Source organism: Amborella trichopoda, chromosome 11 (assembly GCF_054954075.1).
Source record: "Amborella trichopoda isolate Santa Cruz 75 chromosome 11, AtrichopodaSantaCruz75HAP2 v2.0, whole genome shotgun sequence".
NCBI classification, from domain to species: Eukaryota; Viridiplantae; Streptophyta; class Magnoliopsida; order Amborellales; family Amborellaceae; genus Amborella; species Amborella trichopoda.
Window position 1 is genome coordinate 47,497,629 of NC_142346.1, and position 27,319 is coordinate 47,524,947.

The 27,319-nt window shown below is 35.9% G+C and overlaps 2 protein-coding genes across 28 annotated transcripts in view; one reads left to right on the top strand and one right to left on the bottom strand.

The window, feature by feature from the left end:
* LOC18427762 (eukaryotic translation initiation factor SUI1 family protein) lies at positions 1 to 15,557 on the top strand. 16 transcript variants are annotated; one of them, XR_016043788.1, is made up of 10 exons: positions 1 to 79; positions 1,373 to 1,517; positions 5,176 to 5,287; positions 5,856 to 6,046; positions 6,182 to 6,276; positions 6,448 to 6,910; positions 8,945 to 9,053; positions 9,860 to 10,508; positions 12,336 to 12,426; positions 15,012 to 15,557. XR_016043788.1 is itself a non-coding variant. In XM_088851158.1 (10 exons), exons 5-10 carry the CDS (start codon positions 6,197 to 6,199, stop codon positions 15,115 to 15,117), a joined length of 1,470 nt encoding a protein of 489 aa, XP_088707284.1. In that variant the 5' UTR covers positions 1 to 79; positions 1,373 to 1,517; positions 5,176 to 5,287; positions 5,748 to 6,046; positions 6,142 to 6,196; the 3' UTR covers positions 15,118 to 15,557. The 16 variants fall into 16 exon arrangements, 13 of the variants coding, with proteins under 13 accessions (XP_088707284.1, XP_088707279.1, XP_088707283.1 ...); XR_016043787.1 differs by lacking the exon at positions 15,012 to 15,557 and adding an exon at positions 13,195 to 13,776; XM_088851158.1 differs by having other exon boundaries at positions 5,748 to 6,046; positions 6,142 to 6,276; positions 6,448 to 6,882.
* CXE18 (carboxyesterase 18) overlaps positions 15,504 to 27,319 on the bottom strand; it is a 20,422-nt gene continuing 8,606 nt past the window's right edge. For 3 of the 12 annotated variants that reach the window (XR_016043794.1, XM_088851169.1, XM_020663406.2), the window contains one exon: positions 22,859 to 23,564. Coding sequence is in view for 5 of the 12 variants with exons in the window: in XM_088851169.1 (XP_088707295.1) it covers positions 23,556 to 23,564 (9 nt within the window). In the remaining 7 variants the exon portion in view is untranslated. Of the gene's footprint in view, positions 15,849 to 18,328; positions 18,804 to 19,323; positions 19,371 to 22,858; positions 23,565 to 27,319 lie in introns of those variants that run through there. The other 9 variants (XM_088851166.1, XR_016043790.1, XR_016043789.1 and 6 more) reach the window with 9 other exon arrangements.

Consider the following 27,319-nt stretch of genomic DNA (forward strand, 5'->3'; position numbering starts at 1 on the left):
GCGGCTTTCCTACATTTTCACGGAGTTCCAGAGACCTCTAATCGTTTGCTCTTAACAAATAAAACATCTGATTAATCAGGTAAAAATGAATTATTTTTCATAGTTCTTACACAATCAAGCTGAGTTTTTTCCCCATTTTGTCTTTTCAGTATTCAGGTAGAAATCAAAATATATTGGTTGTTTAATTTTTATTCTTCCCACATTTATTCTCTGTATATTGCGTTATTAGTCTGATTAGCACCTGCTCATGCTCCATTTTTTTGCCATTTTTTGTCTTTTTTTTTGCTGTTAAATAACAGTCATCTTATTGTTTATAGAGCAACTGTGATTTTTTGTGTTTTATTTGTTTATTATTTTGCAGTTTCTGCTTAATTTATTTTCATGTTTTAATTTCTTTTTTAGTTCTCATTTTAGCAGTTTATTTTTACTTTAATCAAAATGTACAACAAATATGAAGAAATAGCCACTGTTCATGTGTCGTTTTACTGCATTTATTCTGCATTTGATGCATCTGCTTCCTTGTGGTTCATCTTTTTTCTATATTTGTCGGTGTTATTTGAATATCTCAGATATGTATGATTTCCTTTATCCTGGTACTTCAGTATGCAGTTTCTATTCACATATATTTCCCTATTTTTATTTTTTTTGTTGAATAAGCACATATTTCCCTATTTTCTTAACCTGTATTTGATCAAGGGAGCGAGGGAGTGTACTTCATTTGCATTGCAGCAATTGCATGGTCTAATTTACTTTTATTTTTTTATTTCATTTGAAAATTTTCTACCCAAGCTTGTATTTTTTCTGAATCTGTATATTTGAAATATTTACAATCATTAGTCAAATTTGTCATTTATTGGCTCCATGGCAACTACATGTATTTAATCTTTGTGTTTTTCCACAGTGTTTAAAAAGTTGTGCTTGCGCTCCAACTAGGCTGGGGCTCGAGCCTGAGTCCCCCAGTCTGCCTCGCCCTCAGGCCGACAATTTTTATAAAAAAAAAAAAAAAGGAAGTACTTATAATCAGGAGACTTTGGCAACTCCGGGGTTTTTCTGCCTGGAATTGTCCAGTTCCCAAGGGAGATCCTAGAGGCCCCTGGGAGTTTTAAAACACTGTGCCACACAGAATAGTTATGTCTGTAAGGACTCAATACATATTTTATTCTCAGGATCATTTAGGCCTTAGCTATACTATTTCATGGAGTAAAATGAATCAACATATGGGTGGTGACCATAGGATTATTGGGCTTTTTCTTAACCCTTTCGTTATCAACTTATGAGTTATCTCGAGCCTCATTTAGGCTTTTGCTATAGCTTTTCATGAGTAAAATGACTCAATACATGTGTTACAGTGTTATTTGGTCTTTTGTGACAGATTCCTCATAATGTTCAAGAAATCGAGTGAAGCAAAGGCACAACAGCGCTTGTCTGGAGCCGATCGCAAGAAGCTCAAAAGGACCATTAAGGAGAGGTTTTCACATGCCTCAGATGCTGATATCGATACAATTTTGCCTCCAAAGGTAAGAGCATAATCTACTTTCATGAATTTTTCGGTGTTTGGTTTTTTTCATATCATTTTGCATGAGACCTGATTCTGATTTTCATACAGTTTTAGGAGTTTTGTTCTTATTGTTAGTGCTATTAGTACTATTACTATTGTGACTGTTATTATTATTATTCCTTCTCTTCAGCTACCTCCACCACAGATTTTGTTGTTATTGTCATCACCATCATCACCTTCATGGTTGTTTATTATCGTCCGCGATGGTTAATGATTTTAAACTAGACACTGGAATGAAAAAAACTGCAACATTTGGAGCTGGTGAAGGGAAAGAAATGGCTCAATAACAGTCCCATGGGTTGTCACATCCAAGAAAAATTCTAGTTTCTTCACCTGAATGAGAAATTCCTAGCGTATGCATACAAATCTTGGTTACATTCCCTTATATTCTGCTGCAAATTTTTTTCTCTTTGGGAGTCGGAGGTTGCTAACATGTAGATACATTTATGTGTACGTAGATATACTTACCAATCTCCATTGCATACACTGAAATGGTGGAATTTATTTGTGTGCATGCATATGTTGAGCATCAAGGATGAACCATGTATTAAATGATGGGAAGGACTTAATCCCATATTTCTCAAGAAGATATTGGCTAGACACGCTTTGGCCATTTTTGTACAATGAAACTCTATACATGGACTTGCTTTTATTTCATGGCCTCTTGTTTGTCTTCAGAACCTTCGTAATTGCATCTATCTTAGGTCTTGTAAGGTTATAATCTAACTGGAAACTGGAGACTAGACCCTACTTTCATAGTCTCTTGTATTCCCTTGGAGCTAGGCATGTGTGGAGATAAGCAACTTGGTGGAAGCTCTGGCTAAAGAGTGTGCTGAATCACTGGAACTCGTTATCCTACCGCTGGTTGAGGGTAGTCTTCCTCTAGAGCTATTTCTACTAACATAGGAATCTTCTTCTTTTTGAATATTTTCATTTATATTTGTGTCCCCTTTTTTTAGCGGCCTGCATCTTGTAACGATACATCACATATTGCAGTCATTTTTGCTCCAAAAAAATCCCCTTGGAACTTGTGTTATCAATGATACATCTCAGCTCTTGTAAAGTTGCGATATAAAACAGTCTCCATGACTATGTCCCTACTGTGCAACAAACTGTTATGGCCTTTCAATGTCACTAAGTCTAAAAAATAAAGACGAAAGAAGGAGTGGTACTTGCCTTATTGAGGCTGCAATGACATTATCAAGAATGTAGCCATACTACAAAACTTGGTAAGTGAAGAAGCTAAGATGGAAATGAAAGATCCTACAGAGACAGGAGAGAAGGGAGTGGTAGAACCTTCTCAATTAAGTCATAGTTGCATAAATTTGTTTCGAAGAAACACTTAAAGTAAAAAGAACAAATGATTCTATATTTATAAAGTATAATTGTAGATAATGTCACGAAAGGAATTATGTGGCTCCTTTCAAAGGATGGAACTTTGAAAGGTTCGGGCTTTCTAAATGTGTCAAAAAAAAGTTATACATAAAACCGCTCAATTGATCCAAACGAGCCTTTTGAATGGCTAAGCACACCACTCATGTTCAGAAATAATCTAAGATTTCTAGAGGAGGATTGATGTTGTATTTTCCCCTTGAGAGGATTTTCTTGCAACTTAATACCAATGATTTCTTTGTAAGTTATCAATGAACCAAGGAACAGAGGTTAGGTGTACGTTCATAAGACTGGTTCTTAAGAAAAGGATTGGTAAGTCGAGCAAAATCCAAGAGAATTTGGGTATGTTAGGATGAGACACAAATATATATATGTCTACTCAAAATGCTGCCACTTCATATTATAAAATAGTTTATTTTGATGGTTGTTTCTTTGGTATTCTGTGTTTTGTGTTGGGTTTGATTAGGGATTGTTTGGTGATGTCAAGAAGGCTTATATTGGTTGTAGGCTCCTTGGAAGCAGAAGCAAAAGAAGCGCCTTTATATGCCTATTGTTTTCTGCCGCCATTAGCTCTTAGGAGATGGGTTAAAGGGAATTTTAACCCTTCAAACAACCTTCAAGTGGCATCATGATTTTGTCCAGTCTTTTCTTTGGGGACTCATTTAATATGATAAGATGGCTTGGCATGGTGAACCCTCGTCCTCAGTTACTGGAACACCCAGAGAATGTCTATGGAAGCATGAGCAGGAATGGGTAGAGAGAGGATATGGAAACCTACATCCTCATGGGGGCATTAATGTTGGAAGTGGCAACAACGCCTGGGTGCAAGGTCCGTGCAACTGAATTCTGATCATGGGATTGTAGGCATATTGGGATCTTAAGCAATATTATTGATTTGATGATCTCCTTTGAGCATACACTGGAGGGCAATGAGTGTGTTATGGCCCAGAATTGGCTTTGAGGATGATCCCAGTCATGCCAATGAGTGTGTTATGGCCCAGAATTGGATTTGAGGATGGTCCCAGGCATGTAGGATTCTCTGCCGTTGTTGTAATATGCACACTGTATTGTGCCTCTTGTCTGATTATGCTCAACAATGACTTTAGTTATCAAAACTCTCACTTGGAAATGACTTTAGTGGTGTCAAGACAGCTTACATGGGTTCAAACAAAGTATCAATCTTCCATTATGGAAGAAGCTAGAACACTAAGCAATCTACATGGATTCAAAGTAGCCAACAAGGAAGCAAAAGCAAAGGCTTTGCTAAGGTAAGGGGACTGCGAATATTCATGCCATAGTTCAAGTTCTGGGTAGTAGGGAACTGATTTGATGCTATTGGATGGAATGTGACCCTTGTTCATTGGGGATTGGATACATTACTGTTGAGTTTCTAGATATTGTTGCCTCTGTGATGTTCTCAGTGTGGAATGTGCAAGGAAGCCAAGCTGACTGCTGGCTGGGTTTTAAAGTCTAGGCCTGTTATTTCACTCCCCCCTGATATTCCTCGAGGATAAGTTAGAAACATTCTTGGTGTCGTAAGCCTGTTGCATTTTTTCTTCATTCACCTTTAAAATTAAATTTAAAAAAGTGATCATATTTTAAAAATGTGATCATATTTTCTAGGATATAGTCTGATATCCTGATGGACTCCAAAACAAGTAGCAAGTCTAAAGACTTGCAAGATCTGAGGAAATTGAGACTTTCTCTTACACTGGAATTTACATGCAGATATTTAGACATATATACACACACATAACATTTTGAGGATATGTATAAACATTGGAGCTTGTTCTTTGAGGATATATAGATGATCCTTTTTATAACGAAGCTTGATCATTTTGGTCATACCTACTGCAATATCTCTTTTAATTTTTGAAGCCAATATTTGAAGTTCCGTTGTTATTTGCATACTTGGAACGGTCATTGGCATAGCCATCTGGTTGATCATAGTATTTCTCCATATTTATTTGTTTTGTGTATTCAATTTTGTTTCTAGTAAAAAATTTAATACTTGAAACCATTGCATATTGTAATTTTGCTTAACATTTCTTATGTATGAATGTTTTGGTGTTCAGATTTAGGAAAACATTGAAAATTTTCAGTAGATTTTGCGAATTTCTTCTATTGGAGTACTTTATGCTCTTTGTCGTAACTTAATTTTTGTTCTTGTTCCCATTCAGTGGCTCTCATCTTTTCCTTTCATTTTTTCTTTGTATTGGTTGTAGGCGGAAATAACTGTTGCAAAATATCCAAACCGAGCTCATGCCTATGCAATAGAAGGAGGCCCCCCTGTGCTCTTTGATGTTGATGGGCGAGGCACTGATATATTTCCTACAGGTTTGTTTTTCCCTATGAAAGTTCATTAATTTTCTCCATGCTAAATGTTGCTTGAAATGTTCTGTTAAAAACCTTTTATAGCCAAGATTCTCCTTCATTGATATTTCATCTTCGTGCATTATAGAATAATGACTTTTTAACTCATCTTTTTATATGGCTAGCTTATCCTTCTAGTACCTTGAGCAGACGCATGTTATTATGGATTGTTGATGTATGTCATCTAACATGAGAACTTGGGCTTTAATATATTTGTTCTGCCTTTTAATGATTAAATTTATTATTTGAAAAATATACAATATTTTCTAGGTTTCTTTCCCTAGTTGTTCAAAATCATTTATTTTAATGTTGCCATAAGGCACAAAATTCTGTGGTTTCTTCAAGAAGGATAATTCCTTGGTTGATAATGCATAGTAATGAGTTCACCTAGCCCAATGGGGCAAAAAGTTATCCTGATGTGTAGCTTGCTAGTTTTGCAAGGGACTCCAAAAGCGGTAAAACATGTGAAAGCAGCTGAGTTATTGTCATCCTTCCCAATTGATGGTAGTTGTACTGTTTGATAATGGCACAGTCTACGCACTTTGGAAAGTCCCGGACTTGCTGCCTTCTTTTATGCTCAAAGGCGGTGAAGTATCTCGCTTCATTATTGGTGGGGCGGATTTAATGTTTCCTGGTATTAGTATACCACAAGAGGGTTTCCCTTCATTCTTGGCAGGTCAACCATGGGCTGTAAAAGTACCGGGAAATGCTGCACCTATTGCTGTAAGTCCATCGTATCTCGTGCTACAGGTTGCAAATATATGATAAATATTGGGTTTCTATGTAGAAATGCATGTTGAATTATGAATCTTCTTCAGGCCTCTCACTGGATGCTTGAAGCAGTAACTTCTTTTGTAGGTTGGAACCACCACAATGAGTAGCACTGAAGCATTAAAAGCGGGTTTGCGTGGCAAGGCTTTGCGAATAATGCATTATTATCATGACTTACTATGGTAGGTATTTTTGGATTTGCCTATAGATAAATCTTTATATTTAACTCTAATTATTCCACTTTCTTTCTTTTACCATTCTATTATAAAATGAACAAGTGCCTACCAAAAAATAACTTAAATATTAAATTTACCTACCTTCGTAGCTTATAATTAGGGGGGTTTTCCTTGCAGGGAATCAGCAGAAAATCATTATGTGCCCAATGCAGGGTTTCTAGAAGATGTTGTTTTGGAAGATCCTGTTTTACAGCAGATGTGCCAAACATCTGCTTCGTGTGAATATTTTTTAAATCCTTCAAATGATTCAGTTAATGTTGATTTAGAAGAAGGACAATCAGTGGATCTCCAAGAGGTCCATTCAGAAGGGAATGAGATAGCCTCTGTTCATTTTGATGCCAAAAACAAAGTTTCTAGCAATATAACTGAAGATATGAGTAGTTTGAATGTAATGGAATCTGTTGTTGCTCCTGCTGAAGCGCCTAATGATGAAAAGGAGCAAGTGACGCTCAGTGTTGAAGAGATAGATTCCCTTTTGGACAAGTGTCTTCTGCAAGCCTTGCACACCACTGTCAAAGATAAAGATTTCCCTATGTCTGGGAGCAGCTTATGGTATTACATGCTACTTACTTTTTGAATTGTAAGGTTCAAACTACGAAATATTTTTCGAAATATTTTTTGGGTTTGCAAAGTTTTATTGGATTCTCTATGTTTGTGCTGATTGAGATAAAATTCCAATGTTATTCCCTTTTGTGTGACCTTTTAAGGGAAAAACTCCACTTATCTTTGCACGTTTATTTACCTCTACGTGTATATCTACTTGGAGTTCATAATGCTTAGTTATTGGTTCTGGAAAGACAGCTACTCTGCATGAACCCTAGGAAGCTCGAAGCATCTGGCCACAAGTTATGCTGTTTCTTCATTAGTTGTAATCATGCTGGCATGTTTCACAACTTTTGTGTTGGTCATTTGCACTTCATTGCTGTCTCTTGATTTTATGGTACCTTGTACTTGCGACCATGTTTCACAAGGTTCGTTATCCCCTTAGGCATATATTGGATTTAGATATTGTACATATTGAGTCATCTTGGAAAGATCCATGCATCTGTGCTTGGGCAATTTTTGCTTCAGATCTCATTTGGTTTGTCTACATAATAAATTCTTAACCCAGAATGGACTAGGGGTAGTCACATTGTTAAGGTGTAAATTAATTATTTCTGTGATAAAAACTCTAAGGACTACCTTACCACCTTTTCTGTATTTTAAGATTGAATGGATGATTTCCTCTCAGTTTAATGTTTGAGTTTTTAAGTTTTCACATGATACATTGTCCTTGTTATCCCAATACCAGTGGCTTATATATCTCAGATTGGTGTTCCCAGCGTACTATAGTCATAGTATTAGTAAGATGTAGGCTGGCAATAATTTCATGACATTGGCATTTTTTGAGACTGTTCCAACTGTCCATGATTTCCTATGTCCTACATGGTATACACATAACTCCAACCCCCTCTTTTTTATGTTGCATGGATGCTGACATGAGAATCAGCATCCGACTTGGATTTGAAGAACCTGACTTGCCTGCCCATATTCTGCCTGGTCCAGTACCTGTACGTTCACTATTGAGTGTTTATTTGTCTAGGATGCTATTTGGATTCATACTGAAGAAGGCTGTCTAGGAATAAGACAGGTGTGTAGTATAAAAAGGTGTTTCTTGTATCACTACAAGAAAAAAATAGCTATTTCTAGAAATTCTAAGTGTCCATATGAAGTGAAATAAATCCAGTTACCTGTGACCTTAAGAACTACTGAACATTTATGTAATGATGTCTATATGACATAATAGTCAGACAAAAGCAACATTTGTGACATCTGCACTATATATATACATTAAAAGTCACGTTATAATCCAATTTGGATATCCAGGAAAAAGCTTATATATGGATGGATGCACAATTAAAGAACAATTAGAAATTAGAACATTGATGCAACAAAAAGATAAACCATATGATTATATAATCCATAGCATCTGTGCACAGTTACAAGATCCCCACATTGAAAATAGACAAATTGAATCTGCAATCAATAGGCATGCTATGTGTACCATTAACTGGATCCTCCCATAATGAATCCAGACTTAGAACATGTAGAAAGTCCCACCATAGATGGCACCAGCCAAACGTTTACTAAAAGTACATAGTGGCTCCCAAAATATGACTCAAATACTCTACCTATAAATTTCTATGATGATTTCTTTTATATGTTTCATATTCATGCACATATAACTCTTGACGCTTAACTTGAATAGCCGGGTACATACCTAAACAAAAATGTGAGAATAAGGCAGTGTCATGCTGATCTTTACCATCATATGTAGTACGCAGAAAAGGCGGTGCCATGCCGATGTGTAGAAATATTTGAAGGTAGTACAAGCCTGATAAATGCTTGAAATCATTGATATTTGAAGTTTGAAACTTTTTATAAGTACAGACCTCCTTAATCAACGAAAAATATAAATTTATCCATGCATTTGACCTTTTTGGATTAGCGTAGAACATCATGCCTATGAAGCCTTATTTTTGTTCATTTTTGCACTTCTGCAGTAATTTGTTCTCGACTATAACTAAATTTGCAGGATTTCTTGACCTTACAGATTTACTCTGCTGTGTTGTAGGTCGAGCCATGTCTTGCCTTGTAGGCCTGAAGGCATCACTCTTGACATCAAAAAATCATCACACAAGAAGCTCTCTAAATGGCTGCAGTCAAAATCCTCTTCGGGACTGGTAGGCATTCATTACTTCTTCTAATGCGTGTAAAAGGAAAACTGCTACCAAAAAATCATTCCATTAGACGATAATAACTCCCTAATTTCAGATGCTCCCTTCATTCCAAAATTTGAAGGTGCTGAGAAATAATTGGTTATAACTGTCTTGTATTTCCCTTGGTTGAAGCAATTGGTGAACACAAATTTCTTCATTCTTCCGTTGTTGAGTCATTGTTTAATTTAGGTTGAAAACCCAGACCATGTTTCCCCTTATTAGGATCACTATCATTATTCCATCAGATCTATCATGCCCATGTGAACCTTCAAGATAGGGTTTCCTCTAGATCATCAAATTTCCTGAAGCTAAGGTTTCCTATGTTTGTCCCTCTTTCTGGAGTAACAAAGTACTTTAGGACACTAAGTGTATCTGGTGAAGTGATAGCTCTTTGGATGGCATTTCAATAATAAGCTTGTTCATTCTGTATGCATTGGGCTGACCCGACCCAATTGCCACCCCTAGCGTTCCCCGTTCTTTACAGTGTATTGTGTTTTGGGGGAAGAGTAATGTAGTCCAATGGCCTATGGATTTGATAATCCAAGATCCAATGTTACATACTTACATCCATTACCGTTCCTGCTTATGGATGGTTAGAGATTAACTGGAGTGGGGTCCACAGGACGTCACTCTGTACAGTTAATCTTCATCGATCAGTGGGTCCAAATGGATGATGATGTAGCTAGGATTACTATGTACTGCTGTCCATTAGACCATGGTTTACTTTCCATTTTCTTTTCATGCATGATCTAATTTCAAGCTCTCGATAGATTTCGGTGAAGGAAGACAAACATAAGAAGGAGTTCATGTTACTCTCTGTAAATCGGGTGCACCCTGACTTTACATCCTTTAGGCCTGAAAAGAAACGAGCAGAACGCATGGATGAAAACTCTGAATCTATTAGTGGTTCAAGCCAGCAAATAAAGGGGCAGCTTGAGGTTGTGGAGACCTACAAACCCACAACTCACGTGAATCCAATCTTCACTGCACTTGGGGCTGATACAGGGAAATACTACAGTGCATCAGAAGCAACTGAATTTGTTTTTTCTTATGTAGAGAGAGAAAATTTGGTTAAGCCAACTGACAAGGCATATGTAGTCCTGAATGTGACCTTGTGCGATGCCCTCTACAAAGGAACAGTGAAGAAGGGAACCACATACCCTACTATGATACATAAGAAGGATTTGGGGGGGACATTCGTAAACCGAATGCAAATACACCATAAGGTGACGAGGGGAAATGAATCTGTGGTCCGGAAGGGAGCGCTGAAAACGGTTCAAATAATGACGGAGCGTAGACAAGGAAACAAGAAAGTCACAAGAGTGTCGGGCCTCGAATCTTTCTTGATTGATGCTGAAGCATTAGCATCAGAATTGCAAAAGAAGTTTGCATGCAGTACCACTGTGGCAGAGCTTCCAGGTATGCTATCATCTCTCTCTCTCTCTCTCTCTCTCTCTCTCTCTCTCTCCCCCCCCCCTTCCCTCTCCCCCCTGCCCTGTCGTGTTAATTATTTTATTATGATAGAAAAGGGCATTAAAGTTATCTATGACTGTCTTCTTGAATATTAGTGCTATTGTTTCCTGGGATTTCAGTTGCTGAGTGTGATAGCTCAATGCATACATTACTTTGTGATAATCTTAATGAGATTTATTTGATTGCCATGATTTTTATGACACTATTAGGTTGAGGGAATATGTTGATTAAAAATTTACACCTATTCTTGCAGATAATGCGCTTCTATGAGTTTGCCCAATATTCTTGTCTAGGGATGAATTTGTTCTCTCTCTGGAAGAATTCTAGGCTTACATTTTAATTCAATGGACTAAATCAATAATTTCTTCCTAACAGGAACTGATAATATAGAAGTATCCAGAAGCATTCCAGGGACAAAAATCCCCTGACCCAAATCCCAGCACTGGTTACATAAATATTTGTTTAACTAGTTAGGCAAAGGCTGAAATGGATCACCGGCTTCTGAAAATCTCTGTTTTACTTCAAAGAATACCTCATTTTTTAGCCATCTGAAGAGGTTATATGTACTTCTGACATGGCCCAAGTATTGCCAGAGGCCCATGTTGCATCAAGTATTATGAACATCTTCATATCTTAGCATTAATAATAATGTCATTATCATCAACATCACAACATCGCCAAGTCTATCAACACCATTAGTAGTAGTCATGGTGATGGTGGTAAATAGTAAGAATAAACTAATAATACTAGTAATAAGATTAGTAGTTTTACCGATAGCAGTTAGCAATAATATTTACGGTAAACAATAGTAATAGTAGCAACAACATTGGATTGTAGTAGCAAATTGCTGTGCAGTTTATTAAATAATGATTATTTTAGCAGTAATGCTAATTCAAGAAGCAGTGGTAATAGTTGTAATATTAATAACTGCAGTTATCCAATTCCTTATGATCAACCATCAAAATCGATAATAAAAAGCAAAACCATTATCTCAATTATGTTGCATCAAGAGATTTTTTGATTTAGATTTTTGGCCTTGCACCACAAATTTCTACCCATCCATTATGTTGTCCACATTTCATCCATTATCACCTGAAATCTATGTAGCTCCTAGACTGCACGCACCCCAAACGTTATTTTATGCGGCCAATCCCGACTTAAAAGCCTAGTGTTGCTCCTCAGGAGATGTAAATTTGTCTAGTTGATTTTAGAAGTAATTATTGTTGAAAACAGTTTGTTCTTTCTTTGAGATAAACAGAATAGCCAAGTGTTGAACTGTTCTCTCTTGTTCATGCTAGGATAGGGGATGAGTTTGTGTATATAAACACGGATAACTACCACCAATGAGAAATTCCATCTGAATATTTCTGGAGATGCTCTCTATCATGCAATCTTTTCAAGCATTTGTCCTATGTATTTTTAGTGACAACATTTGGTATTGTTGTTGAATTAATCTAACAACTGCATATTCTGTTTATAGAAAAAACAACCGTATATTTTTTTCTGAAAAAAGAAAATCGTTATATTACTAGGACAAAATTGCAGTAGGCAATTCATCACAATAATTACTTGCCATTGGATCAAATCAAACGATGTTTTTAGCTTCCTGGTTCATCAAGAATATCCCGATATGTAAAACTGCAGCCAGATCTTGATATTGGGTTGCCTGTACTACTTTATATAGATATTTTAAGTGGAAGTGTTTTTTTAAGCAAGCTTGCCTCTACTATATAGATATTCATAGTGAAGAGGTACCTTTCTTCATGTTTATAGGTAAAAAAGGACAGCATGAAGTGTTGGTTCAAGGTGGAGTCATTGAAGACCTAGCCAAGCACCTTGTAGAGCAGTGTGGCATCCCCAAAAGGTACATTGAAGTCCTTGATAAAACCAAGAAATAGATTTTGAATTACTTCCATTATGTTTTCAAGAGGTTACTCATGAGAAAAATAAGTTTTTTTTGGAGTGAGAGTTGGTGATGACGTAAGTAACCTGTACTTTAAAAATTCCCAATATTTTCTATATGATGGTATTTAACTTATTGTATGAAAATGTCTTAGATAAGATATTGGGAATTAAAGTTGTCTTGAAAATCTATGATAAAATAGTGCTTAGCAGTTGTATAGTGGTGTTTTTTGAAGTGGTAAACATATATTAATGCCATGGATTACACATGACGGATTTGTTCACACAATGGGGATCTTGATTCAGGGTATGATGATTGAAAGTAAATATTTAAACTAGTAGTGGGTGAGTCGGTTGCTTCAATGCATCCGCCTTGGTTTTCATGGGATTTAGGACTTGAAACGCATCCCAAAATCATTGTAATTCCTTTCTGCCTCATATCCATGAATTTGGAGCTCCAAAAAAAATGCGGATTTGAAAAACAATACAAAATAGACCATTATAATTTATTTACTTAACTTATTTCTTTATTAATATTCATGATTGTGGTGGTCCGTATCACCATTTTTAAGGTTCAATATTAGACTTAAAAAAAATTTGGATCTAAAATTCATCCACAAGATATAACATCGAAACTAAAGTTCTTAGCCATGTGAAGCACTTGCTTCTCTCTGCTGCTATTCATTTCTCCTGTCTAATTAATTGCATGGTACATTGAAATTATTTTGAGGCCAAAAGGTTATACTCTCTCCATGGAGCAGAAGCCACTCCCTCAGGTGATCGTGTTTAGGAGTTATCTTTATGAAAATCCTATTTAGGAGTATTTGGGGAGCTAATCTTTGGCAAGGGAACCTCCTCAACCTGGTGAACAACCTCAGGAAAAAAATAATGAAAATCGTATGATTTCATATGCACTTGAGAAATGCTTCAAAAAGATAGTATCGTAAGATTGAATAGAGATCATCCAATTTTTTACCGGTGAGGTTAAAGCATCTAGGCTTAAAAGTGCTTGTGATTCTAAAGTGGATAATAAAGTTTCCTATGGAAGAAACCCTGTTTCTTGGAAGTGATCCTCTTGAAATCTTTTGCGGGCTGGTGATTGCACGGTGTTTGGAACTGCCTAATAGTAATCATAGGAATACACATTTTTTATTTGTTGTTATAATTTGTAAATGTCTGATTGGCTGGGTGACTGGTGAAGTGGTCATACTCTAATTACTACTGGGTGGTTCTTGTAAATTAATTTCCCTTTGTGGGAGTGGTTAGCATGTGGTCATGGTTTTATGATAAAAAGTAAAGCAGCAGTTGAAAATATCCCACATAAGTGTAGTACAAGCACAATAAACCTTTATGTTTGTTTTTTCAATATAAAAAAAACCCTCAAATCCGATCATCTCAACCTTGAGATGCATGGTCCTAAAAGAAATGGACTCCAAGTATTGGAATAGTGCATCTTGTAATGTATTATCTAGAACGTCAATTGGTAAGATTATTAAGTGTTTATAGATCTGTTTGATTTACACTATTTTTGAAGCTTTAAATTTTATAATTATATATGAAAATAATTTTTTAAGTCATCATAAATATTTTTGGTACTAAAATGATGTCATTCGACGTTATTTGAAGGTGCGCCATATTTTGATTGTTTAGGGCCTTAGCCTTATACAAACCGCACCCTTTAAAAATAATCCAAATAGTGGGTTGCTAAATGTATTAGTAAATGTGTGTATAGCATGTGCCTGCGGGTATACTGTACATTGGAGTCCCTCAACCAAAAGAGATGTTTCTTTGCAAATTGGCGCCAGTGTAGTGGTGTGGACTGTTCCCATGCATTGTGCAGACGTTATTGAGAGCAGATCAGGAATGGAGGGCATAAATGTATTCTACTTACAATATCTCTCTCTCTCTCTCTCTCGCTCATTCATTTATCTTAAAATACTAAAGCAATTAGAAAGGCTAAGGTCAATACTGAGAAAGGTTAGGTTCAAATTTCCAACACCTAATGACAATGTGCAAATGAAGAGGCATATGTAAAGGTAAAACCCAAAAAGAGAATTATAAAATGGAGAGAGAGAGAGAGAGAGAGAGAGAGAGAGAGAGAGAGAGAGAGAGAGATCCATAATGACTTGCCTATTCCTTCTCTATTCACAGCTTTTACTCAATAAGAAAACAAAGCATTTTTTCAACAATAAGCACCCAAAGTCCACAATTTCATTTGAACCTTTTACCACCCAAATATCAATCAGGTGCTCCAATGGTTTTGATTTTGCAGAAAGTTTGTTCCCCAAACGAAGGTCATACCCTTTCATTGCTAATCAATATGTTTCCTGTTTTAGGACATACTATAATGTGCTTTTCTAAATTTCTTTGCATATGCAAATGCATAAAGATGATACATTTTCAAGCCATTCTAGTAGAGGTTCCAACCCCGACTCGCTCAGGTCGGGTTGGGTAGGAGTCAACCTGATTAGGTATGTATAACAATATAATTATGGAACATGCATATACAAGAAAATATCTAATAAAACTTTTTACTTTTGGTATAAGGTGGTCGCAATCATCATCAGCTATTAGATATGAAATCGGGCTGTTGAAGGCCGAGGGTATGCCACATGCTGGGCTCAAAGTTTCAAAATCAATTTCTCATTTATGATGAAACCAAAGTTCTTGGATTTTCACAGGCTAGGAGTAATTGTGATTTCTTTGTACCAATTGATACATTATATTGTACAATTTTAGATTTTTGACCGAGATCCAACCCATCTACAGGCCTACCCTTCAGGTTTGAGTAGGGTTGGCAATAGATCGGGTCTGGTCTAGCCAGACACGGACCCAAAAATTAAAATATTGATGTATTTAAATATATTCTCAGGTCCAAGATTTGAACTTGGACCCTACCCGCCGGGTCCAATTTTTGGATCTGTACCCAGACCTGGTCGGGTCTACCTGTATGGTCCGGGTTCATTGCATCCCTAGCTTTGAGTTCAATAAGACCATCTTAGTTCTCATTACCCATCATATTCTAAGCTCACACGCTTAATTTTCAAATGTATAACTTTAAATTTCCTTAAGGGAACACAGTTCTTGACAAAAGCACTCACTTTTAGGGGAACATCAACAACTCATTCACTTACATACTTTTTGTCATAACAAAAGAAACAAAGTGAAGTTGAGATATTCCACTTGATTCATTGGCTGCATTTACAAAGTGAAGTTGAGATATTCCACTTGATTCATTGGCTGCATTTATCAATGAAGGCTTTTAAATCCAAAAAGAACTGGTTAGCCTCTGGTATCTCTGGAAATACATAGAATGCATGAATTGCTTTTGGATACTCCATTATCTCAGCCACCTTCCCATTTTTCTTCTGCCACTCAAAATACCTTAAATAAAAATTCATCAACAAAAAAAGTAATTATTCCTACAAAGTCAAGAATGAACTTACTTCAAATGCCTGCAAATGGTTTACCATATATTTGCAGTGTGCCGATACTCGCCTTAGCCAGGGAAGTCGCACCCCGGCCAAGGAGAGTTACTCAACCGAGTCCTACATAGGGCTGAAAAGCCCTAAATAAATTGAAAAAATTATAAAAATAAAATTATATAAAATAAGCTTAAAATGGTATTGGTGAAATGGATTTAGTAAAAACCTTGACCAAAAATGTATAAATCATACACAAAAAAAATTATACATCAACCCCACATTTTTTTAATGATTTTTTTTAATTCTTTCTAAAATCTTTTAGTATCCCTGAGTTGTACATACATCTCGGGGAAATTAAGCCACACATAGGGCAAGGCTGAGTTACACATGAACTCAGCCGAGTCTGGCACATTACTACTCACTATATATAGAATATGTACCCATTTTGAAACTTACAAGGTTATCTCCACACCCATCCACTGGCTGATCCTTGTAATAGATGGTGGGGATTAACTATACGTGGATGAGTAGGCCAAACTGTTTAAGAAATCATCGGGCTGACTCAGGACTCATTTGAGTTGGTCTAGATCGAGAGCCTAGCGATTCCGGGCCGAAAAACCTTAGAAATCATCCGACTCCCCCAATTTTAAACACGGCTTGATTTTTTTCTTTAAAATTTAAAATTGCCTAGTCCAACTTGGACTCGCCTGAGACCGACTAGAGGCACTCGGGCTCGGGCTCAATCCCCTGGCAAGTTCGAGCCCAAAGTTTTTAAACACTACAATGCACGTCTCCGATGCTGCATAGCCTCTCCCATGTCAGTTTGATCTTTTCCCATTATACACACTTTTCAGGATGACATCTATTTGTTAAACTCTAGTAGATATATACAAGTCTCTGGTGCAAAGACACATAAATGAAGTGTCCAAATCGTGTCAAAAATTCATGGAAATCTAACATGTGAGTGCTATATCATAATATATCTATATCCATGTTATATATATATGGGGATGTGTGTGTCAGTGTTTTATACGGACATAACTATTAGAAGCACCAATATCAAACTTGGTTTTTAAATGTACCATTTAAATATAAAAAAAATATAAAATAAGACTGTTCATCTTCTTTAATATCAGGAGGTCACAAATAATCTCCCATTAGATGTGAAACTAAGTAGCTGCATTTATTCGATTGAACAAACTTAAAGTTCAAAAGAAATTTTCTCGAACTTTGTGACACATCAAAGCCATCAAATTTCACATCTAATGGTCGAGATTAATTGTGACTTCCTTATACCAAAGGTAGATAGTCTCATTGTATATAATCCCTTTAAACATATGGAGATATGGGAACTTTTCAAAAAAACTATATAAGGATATGAGATTTTAAGAGACATTAAGTACCTTTTATAATGTTTCAAGAAAAAAATTAAAATATGTCTAAGTTCCTAAAGCATCAAACACATGCGACACCTATGTTATGTCAACAAATATCGGGCAGCAAGAGATTAATCACACAATGTCTAGGTCATTCTACATGGCCTATAATATGTTTCATGTCAAATTGTTATGGTTAAGATCTCCCATGCCATTTTCAAAATCTGAAAATTCAAAAGATTAAGTCCCTTTTGTTGATATTTATATCTTCAATACCATGTTGTCTTCCACTAGGATGGCTACGTTTCGATAAGAAAAAGGTAAAGCAAGGTTAGGTATAAAAAGATGAGAAATGACACTACGAGACCTTCCCACATACATGTGAGTGAAACCTCAAATGATCACCATTAAATTTTGACACAGATCTCTTAAAAAGTTATGACATGGGTGTGAGACTTGGGTGAATGGGTTTTTTAGAGATCTGTGTTAAAATTTAATGATGACCATTTGGGATCCTACTCACATGAGTATGGGAGGGTCTCATAGTATCATTACTCTAAAAAGATATATAAGTAGGACAATTAGGTAGACCTAAATACTACAAATCCAAGATTAAATTTCAAATACTTACAAAGTAATCCATGAGCAAAGATCAGGAGATAGTAATGGGGTCCTTATCTGTGTAGATTTGTTGTCCTTTGCTCAAAGAGAAACAATATAAAATGCCAAAATATGTTGAAAAATAGCTGTTTCGCTTGAGGGAGTAAGTATATATATAGTGTGCTCTCGAGGGAGTATGCTACCATAAATATGTCTGCCTGCCATCGATAAAAATAAAACTTTATCTAAATAGTGTTCTATGAAAGATTACGAAATTCATAGAGAGCGAGAGAGTGCACCTCAATTCATTATACCCTTTCCGTTTCACACACACACATATGTTGGACATATTTACTCGAGGATAAAGAACGAAAAAATGCCCTATAATATGTTATAAAAGACAATATCAAAACCCATTTCTAAAAACTTGAAAAAGAAAAAAAAATCTTTAAGTCAACAAGTATAAAATAAAAAAAAGTTCAATTTCCATCAAACAATTTAACAATTTGTGATCCAAATAGCCCACAATCAATTCAATGTTAAGACACATGATTTCCAATAGAATATGATCATAACTAACATAGATCTCAATAATCATAAAAAAAAAAAAAAAAAACAAAACAAGTAAGAATACCTTCTCTGCCAATCTTGGAGAGGGTCAAATCCTCCGATCACCACTAAACTTGCCGGAAAATCCAATTCACTGATGTCAGGTGAATTGGGACTAGAAACATTGCATGCAGGATGATCTCTGTCTGAATTCTCGGGCAAGAACACCTTCCAGTGCCAATCTGCGCGATCCACCGACACCAATGGCACGTTCTTTAGTTTGAGCTCAGAAGGTAAGCGTTCCTCGCCTCCAAAGAAGGGTTGTAAGAGAACATGGCCTACCACCTTTCGCGGCTGGAACTCGGCTGCGTCCTCTGCAATTTTCCGTCCTAAATTTTTTTTTTAAAAAAAGAAAAGAAAATGAGGTATTGGTTGAAAATCCCTTGATTTCCTCAATGCTAAAGAACGATTGTCAAAGAAAACAAACCACTCATATAAGTATAAAACATGAATTGTGGAATAATAGCCAAATGGGAAGCTTATCAAGATTCAAGATATACAAGCAAGAGAAACTATTTAACAATTTATCCATTTATTTGATTTAATTTTAAGAAGCTTGTAAAAAATACAGTTGAAAATGGATAAAAGGTTAATGGTCGATATGTTGAATGTATTTTGTGAAATTTTCCTAACTTAATACAAAGTAAATGTGATATAATATTGTAGGTTTAATCATATCGATTGTTAGATACTGAGAGGGATCATATAAAGGAAAAGACAGCATCGAGCTGAAGTCAATGTTTTGACATCATAAAATCATCAAAATTATCATTTCCAAGTCAATAATTGCAACTCTGATGAAAAGAATAGAGAAATATTCCAAGCCCGAAGAATAGTGTGGGATTTAACTCATTGTTGAGAGCCTCCATTTTCAAATGTTCACATATATGCTGGATCTGTTACATCAAAGTCACAAGAATTATGAATGAGAAACTATTAAACTAATGATATGTTTCGTTCGTGTGAAAAAGTTTTCTAGAAAATGTTTTAAAGTGGGGAAATATTTTCATACCAATTGGTCTTAGTATATCTTTTCATACTAATAAGAGAATTTTTTACAGGTAAAAATATTTTCACGCAAACCAAACGTGCCATAAGGGCTCCAACATCTTAATTAACATAAGAGATTTTGATATTTATATCAGGTGAGGTTTGTATAAGGTGCCCACCTTATACTATACAAGTAAGGCGCACCTTCAAAATTTGTCGGAACATATAGTTTTGGTATCATAAACTTTCTAATGGCTATAAAATCTATGCTCAACCCTAATTATGAAATTTAAAATTTTAAAAATAATACTGATCTAGTAGATCTATAGGCACTTGAAAATCTAAAAAATAGACAGTTCAGATAACTTCTTATAAGACGGGGCATTTTTAGGACCTGAAATTCTTTTTTTTCTTTATGTCCATATATATTGAGGTTATGGTGATCAATTTAAAGGTTTTTCCAACTTCGGTACACTCATTCCTACTAATTTTTGAGACGCACCTTATTTCTGTTGTATAAGGTTGCGACCTTATATAAACTCTTTCCAGTAATGTCATACAAGTACCTCCTCAAAACAAAACAAAAATACTTAAATTGTTTTGAGTTCATGTTTGAGAACTCTAAACAAATAGGGGCATTTTGGTAATTTGAGACAAGCCCAACTGGAGAACCGGCTTATTAAGGGTAGGTTCAATTACTAAAATGTCATTTTTTTTTTCTTTGATTCCAGCCGTAATAGGATAATTTAGGCAGGGACATTTTTGGAAAATTTACTAAAAAACCAAAGAGATGACATAATTAATTGTTTATCATAAATTTAATTACAAAAAATTATCAAAACATAGAGTGCAGTAGTTGTAAATTTAAAATATTAAATAGTTGACAGGTTTGGTGTATGTTGACAAACGTTATATAGGATGTACTTTCTATAAGCCTAAGCCTTATGAATACAAAGGAAAGCCTCGCCTCGAATCCGCATCAATTTGAGGATATTTGAGCAGGCATCAAAAACATCTTCTTTTAGTGAATTTGTTGAGGTGGGCTCATCTTGATCTTTTAGGGAATTTTTTAAGGTGGGCTCATCTTGATGTCCAATTTGAAGATATTTGAGCTTCAAAACAACCTCTTTTAGTGATGATTATTTATTTTTCTCTTCCAATAAGAGGTGGGTTCTAATTGATTGTTTAGAGCCCTTGATCCTCGATCTATCTAAACTTTTTATTTTATGTATTGTGAGAGTTGGGGTCGCAACAAGTAAAGCAAAAAAACCGAAGATCTAGACCCATACCTAAGAGGGGTATAGGTCCTAAAAATTGAGACCCACACCCATACCAAACATGCTTATGTTATGTGTTCGGTTTTAAACTCCTTTTTACACCGCTTTGAATCTATTCACCTATTCAATGTGGGATTAATCTCACCCACATACCTCCTATAAAAAAAGGAAGGTACGCAATTAATGAAGGGGTGAGACAGAGGAGAAGAAATTAAATCAGGGGGAGTGGCAGAGGAGAAGTAATTAAATACGTAGAGAGAGAAAGGAAGGGGTACGTAATTAATGAGGGAGAGAGAAGAGAGGATCGCGTACGTAATTAATGAGAGAGAGAAAAGAGGAAGGGATACCTAACTAATGTAGAATTAAGGATACATCTCAAAAATTTATTAAAAACGGTAGTTTTAATGTTAAAAAGCCTTTTGAATGATCATCTCGACATCTAGATGCATGACTATGAAAAATAAAAAAAATTTAAATTTAAAAAATAATACATTTTATAACATATTATCTATATTGTTCATTTTCAAGATTTTTATATTTATATAGATCTATTTGATTTTAATCATTTTTGAAATTTTAAATTTTATAATTAGATATAAAAATAGATTTAATAATGATACTATAAGACCTTCTCATACCCATGTGAATAGGACCTCAAAGATCATCATTACATTTTGACACAGATGCATAGAAAAGTTATCAATAAACTCATTCACTGAAGAAGTCTCACACTCATGTGATAACTTTTCTAGAGATATGTGTTAAAATTTAATAGTGATCCTTTGGGATCCTACTCACATAGGTGTGGGAGGGTCTCATAGTGTCATTACTCAAATAGATTTGAAATAATCTTAAAAACATTTTACATCAAAATTATATACAAAGATAAAATTTGAAGGTGCACCTTAGCTCTATAACTACAATGCATCTATATGCCAACTGCACCCAAAAATTAATTAGGGAAATAAAGAAAGAAGCTCTTTTTACATATTTAAACAAAAAAGAAAGACATAAGAGTGTCACTAGGAGAATATGGACAAGAGAGAGGGGGCGCACTTGGCTGGCTAGAACGCTTGTGGTCCAAAGAAAAGGCAATAACTATTTTTAGGACTAACAATATAATATTTTTTTAATAACTATTTTTAGGTTGGCATTGTGTGGGATTAATGCCACATCCAAGAGGTGTATAGAACCCCCGAGATGTAAGCTTTGTAAAAGAGGCAGGAAAACTTATGATTTATTTAAAAAATCAAATTATATAACTAATAAAACAGTTTTATTGAAATTATTGATAAATTATATATAATAAATACTTGTCTGGAATATAGCCATAATTAATGATAAATTATATATAATAAATACTTGTCCGGAATATAGCCATACTTGACTGATTGAGTATCATTTATTGGACTCGGATCTAGACTCTACTCAAGTATCTTTTATTGGACTCGGATCCAGACTCTACTCAAGTATCATTTATTGGACGAGGACCGTTCAATATCATTTATTGGATCCGGACCCTACCCGAGTACCATTTACGGGACTTAGACTCAAACCTTACCAACGGATCTCCAAAACTTGGACCCATACTCAGACCCAGACCCTACAAACTTGAACTCATACCAAAACTCAATGTCGGATATACTTGCCAGGTCCCGGATCCGGTCCATGTCCATCGCCACTCCTAGTGCGGAGAGATTTCCACAAACTCTGTTGGGCTTGTTATCAAAATCATCACAGTAATCATATCATAATCTCTCTGTCAAACTCGCAATAACGAGAAACTCTCTCACATCCAAGTAATCATATCACAATCTCTCTCTCTTCAAACTAGAAATACCGAGCAACTCTCTTGCAACGAAGTAAGCATGGTCTCTCTCTCATCAATGTCGAGATAACCATACTTATTAAAATCAGACAGAACCGGTGGTTTCTCATCAAAGCCAAGATAACCATAGTTATTAAAATCAAACCGAACCGGTGGTCCTTCAATCAGTGCTTTCAGTAATATATCGTCCCCGATAAAAATCAAAATTAGTTGTTTGGCCAATCAGACAGATATACTTTGATCCGTTCAATCAAATAATTAAAGTTTAAATATTTTTACTATATTTATATTTTTTAATCTTTACAGTGGAATTTTTATTTTATTTTTTTTCGAAAAAAGATCGAACTGGTTCAATCTTTAGTTGGAATCTTTTTTTAATAGAGCGAAAATATGGTTAAGTGGCCAGTCCGATCCTAACAGCAATGAAGACCATTGGAACTCCAGTCTCTCTCACTACTTCAGTGTTGTGTTTAATGAAGAGAGCGTACCCACATGGTGCACCACCAGCGCTGTCCCCAACTAGAAAACACCTCGACGTATCGGCGGTTTCGAGAAAACCGTCTTTCTCCAATACCCGTTTTCCGTCACCTCCATGCTGTTTCCCGGCGTTTGCGATCCACCTCACCACCTCCAAGCCGTCATCGTAATGCCCCGGAAAGCGGTTTTCAGGCGCGAGCCTGTAGTTCACCGAAACCACGACGGCCGGCATCTAGCCGGAAAACCGCTTGCAGAGATCGTGGTACCCCTTGGATCTCGGAGACATGAAGGTGAAACCACCGACCTGGAAGAACACGATGATCGGGGAACGGCTTCCATCTGGTTTCCAGTTGGGTGTGAAGACGCGGACCCACAGGTCTTTGCCGGGGTCTAGGGTTACGTCTCTGACCGTGAAGGTGGTTTCCGGTTTGCCGTTGACAATTTCCGGTTTGGCGTTAGCAGTAGAATTTTGTTCGACGAGGTTGATGAGACGGCGATTGATTGTGCCGTTATATCTCCTGCACAGGTCCATAACGGAGGTTAGTATGGAGAGAGATCCTAGTTTTCCATGGGAGAGTAGGGCAGGGCAGTTTGGTCTTTCTGTCCAGACATTTGGGGGTAAGCTAAAAGACACTAGGAAGACGAGAGAGAGCCTGGTTTCAATGAGATAGTAGGGGCATTTTGGTCCCATGGGAGAATAGTGGCAGTTTAGACTTTGAGGCGAGATTCGTTTGTACGGAATGGAAGAGAGGCATGAGTACGGGACGGAGTAGAGGCATCTCTCCGGGGAATTTCCGTAACAGGTACAGACGTAATAACAGAGAGAACCTGGTTTTCCGTGAGATGGTGGGGCAGTTTACTTTTTCTCTCCAATCATTGGGGCAAGATGAGTACCGGGTGGATGAGAGCCATAAACGTCGTCTTGTTTAAAGGGGCGGTTTCCGTTGGGTGGAGGCTCTAAACAACAAACACACCTTCAAATAGTAATAGACAAATGCGGTTTCAATCAATGTTATCAAATTGGCTCGCTACGGGTCGAAGCCTTCGGTTTTCAAGCATAAATCCAAACATAGTGTTTTCGCTTCGGTCATATTCGAGCCGCTACGAGTTACTTCCGTTAGATTCGAGTATGCTTCGATCAGAAAAGAAATACCTATATAATTTTTTTTAATATTTTTTAAATTTTTTATTTTTAATATTTTTATTATTTATATATATTATATATGTATATAAATATCTAATTTATATATATTCTCCCGAATCTATCGAAGCACCGAATTGCTTCATTTTTCTCCCCAAACCAAAGAAGACTTTGAAACGAATCTGACAACATTGGTTTCAATACTGAAAATCTTTGTGATAGTCTTAAAATATATTTTCTGTATCTAATTATAAAATTTAGAGCATAGAAAACAGTATATATTGAGCAGATCTATGAAAACTCGAAAATCTTGAAAATTGACGATCCAAAAAATGTATTACAAAAACTATTTCCAAAGCTAGAAATCCAGTTTTTTTCTCATGTCTATGCATCTGGATGTCAAGATGATCAATTTGAGGATATTTAGGCATCAAAACAACCTATTGTAGTGAATTTTTTGAAGTGCCCTCTTTTATGTAATATAGAAGTGTGAGATAAAGTTGTTTCAAGGGAAAGTTATAGATACTCTTCAATTTCAACTTTATACACATCCTATCATTAATACTTTTTCTATTATACCCTAAACCCCAATATTAAATTTTCCTGGATTTGCCCCCAGTCAATTAGTCAAAGCATTTTGAGACCAAAGTGCCCATTTTTTATTTCTCTTCCCCTTTTCAATAAATTTTTTTATATTTCTCTTTCAAACTCTCTAGTTACCAAAAAACTCTCACCCATCCTCTCTCTTTCTCTCTCCATTTGTTTCTATCTCTCTTTCTCTTTCCACCTATTTCTCTCTCTTTCTCTCTCTACCCTCCCTTACTATTTCTCTCTACCCTCTCTCACTATCTCTCTCTCTACCCTCCCTCATTATTTCTCTCTCTACCATTCATATGCCTATAATACAGTCAAGGACAAGGCGTGATGTGGCGGACGGCATTTTGGGTATGTAAAAGCTATTGGAATTCAATGCGGTCCGACACTTTTTTGTACTGGACCGAAATAGTTTTTGCGATCCGTCAGGCTTTTGTACTGGACCACGAATTTTTTTTTTTTGTCTAACACAAAAACGTGACAGACTACATTATGTGCATGTGAGTTGTAGAGAGAGAAAGAATGAGGTATGGGAGAGAGAGAAAGTGAGGGAGGATAGAGAGAGGAAGATAAATCACTAGAGAGAGAAAAAGAGAGAGATGATGGGTAGAGAGAGGTAGAGAGAGAAAGAGAGAGTCACGTGTCTAAAAGGACAGAGAAAAAAAGAGGAAGAGAGGGAAAAATGACATTTTAGTTTCAAAATGATTTGACTATTTGACTGGAGGTAAATGCAAAAAAAAATAGTGTTGAGGTTTAGAGTATACTACAAAAAGTATTAGGGACAAGATTGTAGAAAGTTGAAATTAGGGGTATCTATAATTTTCCCTTGTTTCAATTTGGAGTGGCAATAAGTGCTGTCAAATTCGTTTCGTTTCGGCCGAATCTTTTGGATTTTAGGCCTAGATCGAAACGAAGCAAAGTTTGGGCTATTGCTTCGGTTAGATTCTGATCATTTTGGGCTGCTTCGGTTAGATTCGGGTCTGTGTCGGGCCGACTCGGCCAAAGCAAAGAAATATGTAAAAGTATTTTGTTTAAGTTTTTTTAAAATTTATTTATAGATATTTTTATTTTATATAAATATATAATTTATATATGTTAAATTAAAATAAAAAAGTCCGAAGCCCTCTCCTAAATCCGTCGAAGTACCGAATTTTTGATTTTTCTTACCAAACCGAAGAAGACTCCGTACAACATTGGTGGCAATGGACCCGACCAAACCTGGGACTTGAGGCGTATACCCTATCTCATGTCCAGGTATGAGTCTAAATTTTGGACCCAAAAGGTTGGTTCTGGGCCCATGACCCGACCTATGTGTGGGTATTCATAAATGTTGCCAATAACTTATTACATAAAACAATAAGGAATATGGGTATATGTGAGTACTCATAAAATTGTGCAATACTGTAAATGTTACCAATGATATAGGTATATGATGGTAAAAAAAAAAGGAAAAAAAGAAAAGAAAAAAGAAGCTCATAGTCACATGGTGTCAATGGACCCGACCAAACCCGAGACCCAACGGGTAGATCCCAAAGGTCGGGTCTGGGTCCAAAACTTGGACTCGATCCGTTGCCCCTTAGTCTCAATGCTTGAAAACAATCCAATTGATCATCTCAACCCTCAAGATGTATGGATATAAAAATAATAATTAAATTTTAAAAATAGTGTTTCTATCACAATAATTACTTGCCATTGGATCAAATCAAAAGATATTCTAGGCTTCTCGGTTCATCAAGAATATCCGGATATGTAGAACTGCAGCCAGATCTTGATAGTGGGTTGCCTGTACTACTTTATATAGATATTTAAAGTGGAAGTGTTTCTTCGTAGCAAGCTTGCTTCTACTGTATAAATATTCATAGTGAAGAGGTAGCATTCTTCATGTTTATAGGTGAAAAAGGACAACATGAAGTGTTGGTTCAAGTTGGAGTCATTGAAGACCTAGCCAAGCACCTTGTAGACAATGTGGCATCCCCAAAAGGTACATTGAAGTACTCGATAAACCAAGAAATAGAATTTGAATTACTTCCAATGTGTTTTCAAGAAGTTACACATGAGAAAAATAAGTTTTTTTTTTTTTGGAGCGAGAGAGTTGGTGATGATGTAAGTAACATGTACTTTAAACATTCTTAATATTTGCTCTATCATGATATCTAACTTCATCATCATCATAGTTTTTTTTTAATTAATTGGGGTTAGCTAAACAAATCTCGATCCGTCATTCTGTTTTATTAAAGGTTATATCTTCAGTGAGGTTATAAGCCTCATATCTTTTCGGACTACTTCCATGATGATATCTAACTTATTGTATAAAAATATCTCAAAGAAGATACTGGGAATTAAAGTTATAATTATGAAAATCAATGATAAAATAGTTTTTTGAAGTGGTAAACAAATATTAATGCCAGGGATTAATATTAATCCTCTAGGGCTCATGGAGCCCCGGGGGTCCAAGCCAGTATTCAAACTTTGGCCACGTGTATGATGATTGAAAGTAAATATTTAAACAAGTATTTGGTGAGTGGGTCGCTTCATTGC

Bases quoted from the DNA above. Each gene is read 5' to 3' on its own strand.
- LOC18427762 (XM_020663434.2), top strand. From the start codon at position 1,383: ATGTTCAAGAAATCGAGTGAAGCAAAGGCACAACAGCGCTTGTCTGGA. The intron at 6,047-6,181 runs GTAAGTCCATCG...CTTCTTTTGTAG, and splicing joins GAAATGCTGCACCTATTGCT to GTTGGAACCACCACAATGAG. The intron at 9,054-9,859 runs GTAGGCATTCAT...AGCTCTCGATAG, and splicing joins CAAAATCCTCTTCGGGACTG to ATTTCGGTGAAGGAAGACAA.